This window comes from Chaetodon trifascialis, chromosome 15 (assembly GCF_039877785.1).
Source record: "Chaetodon trifascialis isolate fChaTrf1 chromosome 15, fChaTrf1.hap1, whole genome shotgun sequence".
In the NCBI taxonomy this organism is placed as follows: domain Eukaryota; kingdom Metazoa; phylum Chordata; class Actinopteri; order Chaetodontiformes; family Chaetodontidae; genus Chaetodon; species Chaetodon trifascialis.
Window position 1 is genome coordinate 24684550 of NC_092070.1, and position 11857 is coordinate 24696406.

An 11857-nucleotide genomic window follows, 5' to 3' on the forward strand; every position below is an offset into this window, starting at 1 on the left:
AACCCGACTTTCCGACCGGCGCAAGGCGGTATATAATGCGAATATTGGTGAAATTATGGCCCGGAACCCTCTGAAAGCGTGTGTTATCTCTGTGTTTAACCAGTTGTCGTTTCGCAACAGCTTCTGAGTTTTTAATTATTGACGTCTGAATGCCGGACAATGCTAGCCAATTAGCCCGGGGTTATTGCTAGCTGGCTAAGGAAGTTAGCCATTTAGCTAGCAAGCCGCGTCAGCTTGCCGGAGGCTGATATCTTGTTTCGCGCATTTCAAGGCTCTCCGCCGACCTCTGGAACTGTTAAACCGGCTCCTGAACGAAAACATTAGATCCTGGCCTCACCAGTGTTAAATATAAAGGACTGAAACTTACATACTTTGCCTTCAAACATGAACAGACCGCACTGTCTCTCGTAACCGGCTGGTTTTCTGCAAACGCTGCTCTTTTGTTTTGACAAAGGAAGTGGACCTGAGTTTCTTTTCTTTTCTTTTCTTTTTTTTGTTTTTACACCACCTCACATCTGGTGGTGGTACAGTTTCCGTGGCCATTTTTTTGGCAATGGCTCCACAGAAGCAGAGCTCTTCAGGTGGAAGCCACCCCGTGGGTTTCGGTTCTGGAGGAAAAGCCAACGGGTCATACCAGTCTTCCTCCTCTGCGATGGCTGCAGCCAAAAAGCCCAACCTGCAACTCATCCAAGCCGACCACGAATTGTTCCTGCAGGCCTTCGAAAGTGAGTTGCTGTTGTCATCAAGCTGCATGTTAATATTGATCAGTGCTGGAGTTTCATTAAGAGTCAGAGGAGGCTGCAAAGTTGGAGGAATAAATCATTTTACAGCTGTACATCAGACCCACTCCAGACTTACTGTCATGGACGATGATTGAACACTGAACTCTTTGATTTTAGCCACAGTTCATTTACTGTTAATGAACTGCACACGTGTTTCACAGCTGTTAGACTTGATTTGCATGTTTTTGTCACATCACTTGTTGTTTGCATGTTAAAATGAAAAGGTTACTGAACGCAGACAGACCATTAATTGATTATTTATGTATCAGTTTAGTCACGTGTTAATAATCTCAATGCCACAACAAATGATTGTTTTCTTTGATCTATAAATTACACTTTATTAAGTGTGTGACATGAGATTAAAGCAACTTGATGCCTTCAGTTAAAGATAAAAAAAAATCAGGCAGATCCTCTTTATAAGATATTTGGGATTTTTCTTAATGAAGGACATGATTTAACACTGAATAATGAATGAAGTGCTGATGGTGTAACTGCATTTATTTACAGAGCCAACCCAAATCTACAGGTTCCTCCGCACCAGGAACCTGATCGCTGTGAGTGTTGCTTTTCCCTGAAAATAGTCACCTGATTAAGTTGAACACCTGAGATCAGAGGAGACGTTTTTCTACCTGCTGCCTGGTCTGACATGATTTTTCTGTCTCTCTCCTTCCAGCCTATATTCTTGCACAGGACACTCACCTACATGTCCCACAGAAACTCAAGGAATAACGTCCAAAGGTAAAGAAGATGCATTCACAGGCTGCTGTGATGCAGGAAATCAGACCTCCCTCAGAGAAACCGTTCAGATTTAGCACATCTGGCGTGTTTTGGCGTCTTACCCTTTGTGTTCTGTCTGCTTTCTGTTGAAACCTGGTGTTAAACAGCCTGTCTCTTACAAAGCAGGTCAAGTGTTATCTGCAGAGAAAGTTAAGCGACATGTCTGCCGCTGTAGGTGGGGGCTGCCTGGATCGGTTGAAGCTGAGATAGAGGGACGTTTTCAGTTGGGCTGCTTTGCATACAGACGCTGCAGACGGTGCGCATGTGGCTGCTTGTGGTTCAGTGTGCTGAAGCTGTGTCAGATACGCAGAGCAGGGTGCTCCCACGTGGGCGTTAGTGGCAAAGGTTCTGCATTTTCTTCAGTGTTAAAGAGCTCAGGCTGCATGATTGTGTTAAAAATGGCGTCAGTAACTGGTTTTTATCAGCTACTGTTCAATTAACACCAGGCAGGTGCAACCAGACTGACTGTTAATTAAGATCTGCGGCAGTTTTCTGTAGTTTTTCTTCCGCTGTTTGTGTGATGACTTCTTCAGAAATGTGTAAGAATCAACAGAAGCGTAAAGGTGTTGAATGTGCTGCCAGTAAAAGACTCAGACATGAAGTCGAGCCGGCAGGTGTTTGTTTGATGTACAAAAACAAAAGAAAGAGAGAAGAGAGACGTTCTCGCAGCGTCGGACTGAGTAACGTGTTTGTACAGCCTTCATGTAGTATTTGAAAGATCAGATCAACACGTCCAATGAAAGACATTCAGAATATTAAGTGTTTTTCTTTAGGAGACAGACTTGCTGTGTTATAAAACGGATCACGTTTAGTCCTCATGTGGACTTTCCCTCCTCAGACTGCTGCTCGTCCTCTCAGACGTACACTCGTCTCTGCTCTTTGCTCAGGACTCGGTCGGCAGCCGTTGGTTGGTTGGTTGGTTGGTGTGTTATTCCTGATTTGAAGCAGACTCAGTGAACCAGGTGACTCGTCTGCTCTCGGTTTCACTTTCTGCTGCGCTCGAGCTTCGTCACATGAAACGCTGCTTGTGATTTGAGATGAAAAAGCTCCACATGGGGTTCACAAAGTATGACTGACTGGAAAACATGAAGTAGAGCGAGTGAGAGGCAGCAGATGGATTTCATTAAGGAGGCTGAAAGCTGCTCATGTTTGATCAGAAACTAAAGATCTTCGTGCGAGCGTGTTGCAGTCTTCTCTGGTGTTTTGAGCTGATCCTCGACCTGTGCTCATCTAAGCCCTGCATGATGTTTTATGTATGTTACTATAAGCCAGTTAAAGTGAAGGGCCCCCGGCCGGCATCGTGTCCAGCAGCAGTAAAATAATGGCGTTCATGTTTGAGAGTAAGTTTCTTTGATTCAGCGCTGAGCTCGGCCTGACGGAGTAAAGGTGGTGTCTTACAGTCTGCACGGCCTCACAGGTGTTTCCAGTTACTTTGGCTCATTAGACCTCTGCTCAGGTTGAGGTCTGACACAGCTATGAATTATGTGAGCTCGCAAACTCTGCGTGAGCTCCAGACGTCCAGCGACACGCTGCCGATTCGAGCCAGGCGACGCTTTCCATTTAGCCTGAGCTCAGCGCCTGTTCACGCTGCTCAGCTCGCCCGTCTGCCGCGTAAACATCTCAGACTATCAGCTGATGGAGATTAGACATCAAACGTACAAATATTCAGCACCAGAAAACATCAGAAATGCTGCTGAGTTAATGTAGGATGAATCAGACTCAGCCTGCTGGAGGCTGTGTGTACACCACACACACACACACACACACACACACACACACACACACACACACACGATGAATATACTGTGTGTGTCAGGAAACGTTCCCTCACAGCAGCTCAGGCTGTGGTCTTTGTTTCAGAGGTGGCTGTGGATTGTGGTGGCCTTTATTTCCTCTGCTCGCATCCGTCCACCGGCTCCATGACTCCATCTTGGAGTCTTTGAAGCACTTCCTGGGTCGGCTGCCTCTGACCTCGGGTCCTCTGAGCAGTCGCTTGTGGTCGTCCCTCGGGGTCAGTGGAAGCTCGGGGTGACCGCGCTCAGTTTCGGGTCCCCAGACTCCCCCCACCACATCAGACCTGCCCCCGCTGTCGTGCCGTTCAAAGCGCCCACCTCGTCTCTGAATGTGCTTCTGCGGTGGTTAAACGACGTCTCGTTTGTCTTTGCTCTGATTTATCGACCTCTGCACATTTAAATGTGCGCAGACTTTATTAAAGCAAGATCATCCAGGATGGTCTGATGTCTTTAAAGCATCTGAAGTATCTGTGTGGCTGTCCTATGATCAGATTTATGACGTGACCTTTGAAAGCACAGTCACAGCAGATGACGGACCGAATGTCTCCAGAGGAAAAGAAGCTGATTGGTCTCTGCATAGAAACCCTCCCCCTGTGTAACGAGCTGTTCCTCTGCCTGTGTTGTCTGTCAGTGTTGGGGGGGCGGCGGCAGTGGCGTCGTTGCTAACTTCTGCTGTTTGTCTGCGTGTACAGGAAGAGCTCCAAGGTGGACAATCTCTTGTTCAAAGTGGAAAAGATGCGAGGCGAGCAGGAGACTCACAGGTAGACACAAAGACTCTTTAAGATGTCCTCTCCTCCCTGTGCGTGAAAGCGCTTCACGGCGTTGATGCAAACATGTTTAGGATCTAACGGTGCTTCTTTTCCACAGCTTGGCCTCCAATCTGCAGCTCACCTTCACCGGCTTCTTTCATAAAGCTGGTAAGTTTGTCCCTCTCAGCCGCCGTCCTTCAGCTTTTTCATGTACACGTCCTTCCGCTGATGCCAGAAGTCTTTTGTCCTGTTGCTGTTGTGGTGTCCTCAGGGAAGCCGTCTCAGGACAGCGAGAATGAGCAGAACTCTGTGTCTCTGGAGGTGCTGCTGGTCAAAGTGTGTCACAAGAAGAGGAAGGTGTGTGTCTTCATCATGTGCTTTCTCATCGCTGCTGGTGTGAACACTTATGATGACTTAGATCTTTTAAAACAGAGACACTCTCTGCTTTTCTGCATCTGAAACGTCTCTCATCCTGTCCAGGACGTGAGCTGTCCGGTGAAGCAGGTCCCCACAGGGAAGAAGCAGGTTCCTCTGAACCCAGAAACGGGCGCCGGAGTCCAGGCCAAGCCGGGCTGCGTCCCCTCCCTGCTGGTCCCCAGCAGCGAGTTTGAGCCCAGCAACTCTCACATGGTCAAGTCTTACTCGCTGCTCTTCAGAGTATCGAGGCCCGGATGCCCCCGAAAGCAGATCAACGGCCTGGCCAACGGCGACAACCACCACAGCAGAGGTGAGCAGAGACCTCCGGAAACAAAGCCGGGGATTCAGATTAACACGACTGATGTTAAATCAGTCCACCATGAGCAGCCATCACACGGCTTCATGTCGACATGTGTCTGTTTCAGATTTTACAGAGGAAATGGTCAACAGGAAGAGGCGGGGCTCCTCTCTCAGGGAGGAGGGAGAGACCACGTTTGTGGCTCAGATGACCGTCTTTGATAAAAACAGGTGAAGCTCACAGTCGGACACACAAACCGTGGCAGGACAACGTGTTGTGATGATCTGTGTGCAGAATCAGCCAATGAGAGACGTGTTGTTGTGTGCAGACGTCTGCAGTTGTTAGACGGAGAGTACGAGGTGTCTATGCAAGAGATGGAGGAGTGTCCCGTCAGCAAGAAGAGGGCCACCTGGGAGACCATCCTGGACGGAAAGGTTGTTAAACTGCTGTAATGTGAATACACACACACACGCACACGCACGCACGCACGCACGCACGCACACACCTGCTTTATGTGAGGGTGGTGAAAAGTCTTTTGGCTGTGGGACAGCAGATGGAAAATATCATCTAGTTATTGATCATATTGATAAAAAGTGAGCTTTCTGCTCTTTTTGTAGTGTTTGCCTCCCTTTGAGAGCTTCTCTCAGGGTCCCACCCTGCAGTTCACCCTGCGCTGGACCACCGACTCCTCTGATCGCTCCACCGCCCCTGTGGCCAAACCTCTGGCCACCCGCAACTCTGAGACCAACCAGGACCCCCGACCCAGCACCCTGAGAGCCCCACATGCTCTGGGTGAGCAGCACAGGCAGTTCTGAGAGCTCACTTTGACTATTGAGGAGGTGAGACTGGTTTGGCTTCAATGAGTGATGGCGTGTTTCTCCTCTGTGCTGCAGCTCTGAAAGAGTCCATAAACGCTGACGTGCAAACCAGAAGAGAGCAGATCTCAGCTGAGCCCCGACAGAAGCTACGCATCTTCTACCAGGTGAGTCTCACCTGACGATTCGAGGACGTGAAGAAGACACGCAGCTCTTTGAGGGAGCTGGTTTGAAGCCTGGACAGGCAGGAGGTCATGTTAGACCTAAGAACGTGCAGAGCTCTCTGTTAGCTTGTTCTGTTAGCATGATTCATTTTCATCTGTGTGTCTGTCTCACGCTTGTGTCTGTCTTCCGTCCAGTTCCAGTACAACAACAACACGCGGCAGCAGACGGAGGCCAGAGACGACCTCCACTGTCCCTGGTGCACCCTGAACTGCAGGAAGCTCTACAGTCTGCTCAAACACCTCAAGCTGTCTCACTCCCGCTTCGTCTTCAACTACGTGGTGAGACGGCTGTGTGTAAAAGATTAGAACAAACAGAAGAGACAATCGGAGGCTGCTGGTTTTAGAAGTCTGAGTTCGTCTGTGTTTATCTGTCAGATGTCGTTTCTGTCCGTTTGATGTGACGCCCTGATCCTTTTCAGCCCCATCCCAAAGGAGCAAAGATCGAGGTCTCCATCAACGACAGCTACGATGGCTCGTATGCAGGGAACCCGCAGGACATCCACAGCCAGCCGGGCTTCGCCTTCAGCAGGAACGGCCCCGTCAAGAGGACCGCCGTCACCCACGTCCTCACCTGCAGGTGCTGCTGATGTCCGACAGACATGTTCTTTATTCAGCGTTCAGACGTTCTACACGTCATGTCCTCCAACACGAGTATTTGTCGTCCCTCTTTCTGTCCAGACCTAAGAGGACGAAGGCGAGTCTGTCAGAGTTTCTGGAGTCAGAGGACGGCGATCGGGAGCAGCAGAGGACTCACATCAGCGGACACAACCGCCTTTACTTCCACAGCGACAGCTGCGTGCCGCTCCGGCCTCAGGAAATGGAAGTGGACAGCGAGGACGAGAGGGACCCGGACTGGCTCAAAGAGAAGACGGCCAAGGTTAGTCTGCAGCTGAACGAGCCAATGAGGTTTAATCATGAAGGCCGCGTGTTGTTCGTCAGGTCAAAGTAACCATGATGAGGTCACGGTGATGTCATCAGGGTTGTCGATCAGTGCTGATCGTGTTCATGCAGCTGATGACTCCAGCAGCAGATTCTGTGTTTTTGTTGCTTAAGTTTGCTTCAGAAACTTGAACTGTGCGTCAGAGGTCGCTTTAAAGTCTGCTCCGCTCCACTGCAGCAAATCGAGGAGTTCACCGACGTCAACGAGGGCGAGAAGGAGATCATGAAGCTGTGGAACCTGCACGTCATGAAGCACGGGTGTGTATGAAGGACGGCTCAGTTCTCGTCTGTTGACTTCACATTATTCAGTAAACACAGACTGACGTGAGTCAATTCACAGAGTCCATCGTCCGCTTGCTCGAGTAGATCTGCAGGTGGTCAGAAATCTAAACTTTATTAAACACAGCAGCACGTTGTTTCTGAGAGAAGGAAAATTAAACTTCCAGAATAATTTCACCGCTTTTCTAAACTGTCCTGAAGTGTGTTTCTGTTTGTTTGTCGACAGACTTGCTTACGAGACAAACAGCCAATCACGCGAGGACGCACATTAAGAGTAATGTTAACGTTACATCCAGCATTGTCCGGCACGAACACGCCGGCCTGCAGACGTGTGCAGACATTTTTCCTTCTCATTGGCTCTGATGAATTGGTCGACCTCTAAATCAAACATGTCTGACACACCGTTAGCAGCTGCAGAGATTATTACACACTCCGTGACGTGTCCTGTCTCTCACACACGATGTCTCATGTAGAAGCTGACTCATGCTTTTGAAAAACCGTCTTGTATTCATCACAAATTGTCTTATTCTGTCCGTCCAGCTTCATCGCGGACAACCAGATGAACGAGGCCTGCCTGTTGTTCGCCGAGCACAACGGCGCCCACATCGTCAAACACAACCTGTTCCGCAACTTCCTGCTGCACCTGGTCAGCATGCACGACTTCAACCTGGTCAGCACGCTGACCATCGACCGGGCCATGGCCCGACTGCGCCTCATGCAGGGCCAGGCCCGCCAGAGGGACAGAGACCGGGAAGAGGACGAGGACGAGGAGGAGGAGGACTGGGAGACGGCCGTGGAGTCCCAGCCTGAGCCGGATCCAGATCCGGATCCCGATCCGTCGGAGTATAAACCCTGTAACGATGAGACCGGCAGCGGCTTCCTGGAGAACAGAGGCCAGCGGCAGGAGGCGGGCGGAGGAGCCGTGACTGACAGGTCGAGCAGCGAGCAGCAAGTCTGCGGCGCTGCGTCTGTTTCGGACTGACTGTCCATCAGAGAGACTCAGAGAGGCCGGAAGACGAGGCCTCGGACCAGAATCTACACAAGACGACAGGTGTCAACACACACACACACACGGGTTACTGCAGGGATGCTGCGTTCAAGAGCACGTTACACCAGAAACACAGTTTGTTCATCACACGTTTACTGGAAGAGACGCTGCAGAGGCTTTTCTTCATGACTGGCTGGAAAAGAGAGAGTTTGAGGTGAAGAATCGTTTGTTTGTTTGTTTGTTTTTGTCATGTGACCTGACAGATACTGTGGGCGTATCCAGGTTTAGCTGTCAATCAGTGACCTGCACTCAGATCCCACATCACTTCACAGCCAGCAGGTTTACAGATGACATTACAGAGAGAATAAAGCTGGTGTCGCTCTGCTTTTCTTATTGTCTGCAAACCTGACAAGACTAAAACCAACGTGTTCCTCACTTCCTGTCTGTGGCTCTCAGCTCCAAGCCCATTGGTTCCCACTGAAGCTGTTAATCTTTAAAAACATGAGTTTATCTTTTGCTGAAGCAGCTGCTCAGACAGGAGGAAACAGGAAGTGCGTTGACTGCGGTGGATGAATCCACGTGTGCTGCTGCAGTGAGTGGCTCAGTGTGTGTTTTTAATGGTTTTTGGATGAAGGTGGAGCTGCACAGCACAGAGGGAGGAGGCGTTTCAGGCTTGACAATAAGAAAAATGGAGTTTCTCACCAGTTTTCTTCTCACTGGGTGTCACAGATTTGGGAAGTTTGAAATCTGTTTTCATGTTTTTGTGCAGACGTTAACCAAGAAGTTTTGAAGAAACACGTCACATTTGGCTGCTTGACTCGTCTCTTTGTCTCCTTTCTGTCTGAGCTCGACGTCTCGGACCTGCAGACTCTGATCCTGAGCTGCTCGCTCACGTTCAGTTTGTGCTTCGTCGTCCAGAACAAACTGGGCTCGTTTCCTTTGTCTTCCTCGCTGTGAAGGACCAATCGGCGAGCTTCCAGCCGCTCTCTGCTCCACCAAAGGCTTTGTTTACACACATGTTGGTGTTACTGTCATGGATCAGGTGATCAGACCGTGGTTTGTGTTCAGGATCTGCTCTGATGAGGTCTGCAGGCTCATATTTATTCTCTTCAAACACAAACCTGCTCAGACTGATCAGATCCTGGATCAGACTCCGGTTTGAGGGCTCGTCTGGTCTCTGTTTACACACAAAGAGGAATCAGGAGGATTCACCTGGGACACTAGTGTGCCTACACACACACTCACACACACTTCCAGAGCAGTTTCTACTGCTGGTGCTACGTCCTTTTATCCCTCACAAACACTCGCTGGTCATTTAAAGCGTCTCGGCTCCTTCCTTCACTGCCAGCCGCACAAACTCGACGTCCTGGTGCTTTTTAAACCGACCTTTCCTCCGCTGACCGTTACCTGCTTCATGCTCCGCCTCTTTGAGCTCCACGCTGACGGGCTGATTGTGTTTGTTGGTGCAGGCGTGTGTCCTGGAGGTCGGCGTGTGCGTGCCAGCTGGTGGTTGAGGATCGTCTCTGAGGCTGAAGGTGGGTCGTGATGTGGAGGGAAGGTGCAGGTTCAGTCCTCACAGAGCTTTGACTGCAGCTGCTTTCGCTTCACATCATGATGAACTGAATCCTTCTGGATTCGCTCTCACATCAGGCCTCTGGGAGCTGGTGATCTGCTTAGTTTATCATCTGATTGATCGATTGACAAAATAAGAATGGATGAAAACGAGTAGACGGGTCCATTGATCAGCCTGAACTCAGGTCTTGTTGGCCGTATTGTGATTTCGATCATGTTTTGATTGGCTGTTCAGACTCAGCTGATGCTGAAGTTTGATGGGAGTAGTTGATTTGTTTGTCGCCCTGCCTTTAAAAGCTTTACATGAGTCAGAAGTGTGACGGTGGCAGATCCAGCTGGCACAGACGTGGTTTGGTGTGGACGTTCAGAGCCGTCACAGCGGGTTTTTCTTCTTCTTTTATTCGTTCATGAGACCAGCAGCATTTTGCACACGATGGGAGGAGCCATGTCAAGAAAACAAGACTTTTCTTCAAGCGTTTATGTAAAACCAGCTTGACGTTGTGAACTTTTAAGTTGAGTCAAAGTGTTTTTTTATTAAAAAAACAATTTTGTACTATCACAGATCATGTGGTCCATTTCTTTCACAAACATGAGGTTTTATCACAGGTACACAGAGAAAATATCACAGCTTCATCCTAAAGTTTGTTTAATGTCTAAACTGGACGTGCCGTTATTCTGTCTGCCTTCAGCCTGCTGACTGTATAACAATCATAACAATGTGTTCATCACCCTCCAGTGGTCAGGACATGTAACTACACATCTATGTGACTAAGATAAGACTTTATTGATCTTACACTGGGGAAATTCAGTTCTGTTTTGATATAGAAATATTTCTTTTTAACTTTAAGTAATCAATTATTCTTTTGAAATTGATTACTTTTGAAATACTTCATAAAAAAATCAACGTTTGGCAAAGAAAAAAATACCCATCGTCAAGGCAATGCAAACAGAACATCCCAGCACTTCAAATCCAATGACTGAACTGCAGTTAAACGGAAACTGTGTTGATCTCTTGTGGCCACAGTTGGAGCCCAACTCCTCCTTCGTCAGTAGGAAAATACAGATATTACTGAAGTATCTGTATTTCAGCTAATTCTTCACCTGCAGTGTGAATACCGTTAGCTTAACTATCAGTGCTACAAAAGAAATGTTAGCTAACATCACCTTTGCCTATTTCTGACAAATTAGATCTTCATCTCGGTCGAGGTGTGTCCAGATTTTAGAATATTTAATATTAATACCGTTAAGATTACGTAGTATTCCTGCTGTACACTTGTGGTTTGTGACCGTATTTTGAAAATATTCACCTCCGTACAGGAAGTCAAGCTAGCCAGGATGCTAAGAACAGTTAGCATTAGTCTGTGTTCAGTTAGACTTACGGCCCTCCAGTGGTTACAGAGAGGAACTGCAGACCACATTAAATACATTAAAATAGCATCAGCACAACAGTGAAGCTCACAGACACAAACTGAAGACAAAAACAGATTTCAAATTAATATCAAATATTCTTCCCTTAAATAAATCTGCATGCATATAAATACTTGAAGTCTGTCTGCAGTGAAACATCTCATGTCAAAAACGTGGCAGAAGAGTGATCAGTTTACATCATTTGACCTTTATTGAACAAAATAAGAAGGACAACAGCAGTGAGAACAGATGCAATGAAAACATTTGACCAGCAGGTGTCACAGTTTCTGCTGTCAAATGCTTTGAAGCACAGTTTGCTTCACTGTTTCCCTCCTTCAGGCAGGAAGAAGATACTCAGGTTGTGTTCACTGGTTTCAGGAAATCTGTACCATCGACTGGACCCATACAGGGTCCCATTGTCCTCCAAAGACAAAACATTGACCTCAGATCAGTTGGAAAACAAGGAAACGTCTCTGAAGAAGGAGGTGAAGAAGACACGTTGTGGTTGGTTGAAAAGGAGCTGGACCCAAAAAAGGTTTCTACAGTGTCTCTGAAAACTGAATGATCGTGAATGATGCTGCTTGGCTTCTACAGCCGCAGCATCATCATCATCATCATCATCATCATCATCATCATCATCAACCTTCACTCCACCAGACAGACTGACAAACGCAAACTGACAGCAGCCAAATACATTCATGGAAACACTGAAAACAAAGCGAACATCAAACATTTCTGAGCTGCAGCTCTCGATGGAAACGGACGCTAATTCGACTTGTCGACTATTCTGATGATCGATTAATCAGTTAAGATGTGA

General features: G+C 48.0%; 1 protein-coding gene across 1 annotated transcript; it reads left to right on the forward strand.

Moving 5' to 3' along the window:
• Positions 1-10191, forward strand: LOC139343724 (polycomb protein suz12-B-like). Its single transcript, XM_070981502.1, has 16 exons — positions 1-725; positions 1290-1336; positions 1456-1520; positions 4045-4113; positions 4220-4269; positions 4373-4458; positions 4582-4828; positions 4944-5046; positions 5145-5250; positions 5434-5608; positions 5710-5798; positions 5991-6134; positions 6275-6432; positions 6534-6732; positions 6973-7052; positions 7614-10191. Exons 1-16 carry the CDS (start codon positions 554-556, stop codon positions 8053-8055), a joined length of 2232 nt encoding a protein of 743 aa, XP_070837603.1. The 5' UTR covers positions 1-553; the 3' UTR covers positions 8056-10191.
• The last annotated feature ends 1666 nt before the right edge of the window (positions 10192-11857 follow it).

What these genes read in the sequence shown, in the direction of transcription:
- LOC139343724 (XM_070981502.1), top strand. Translation starts at nt 554, where the DNA reads ATGGCTCCACAGAAGCAGAGCTCTTCAGGTGGAAGCCACCCCGTGGGT. An exon ending in TGTGTCACAAGAAGAGGAAG is followed by an intron (nt 4,459 to 4,581) that starts GTGTGTGTCTTC and finishes CATCCTGTCCAG; the next exon opens with GACGTGAGCTGTCCGGTGAA. An exon ending in TCAAAGAGAAGACGGCCAAG is followed by an intron (nt 6,733 to 6,972) that starts GTTAGTCTGCAG and finishes GCTCCACTGCAG; the next exon opens with CAAATCGAGGAGTTCACCGA.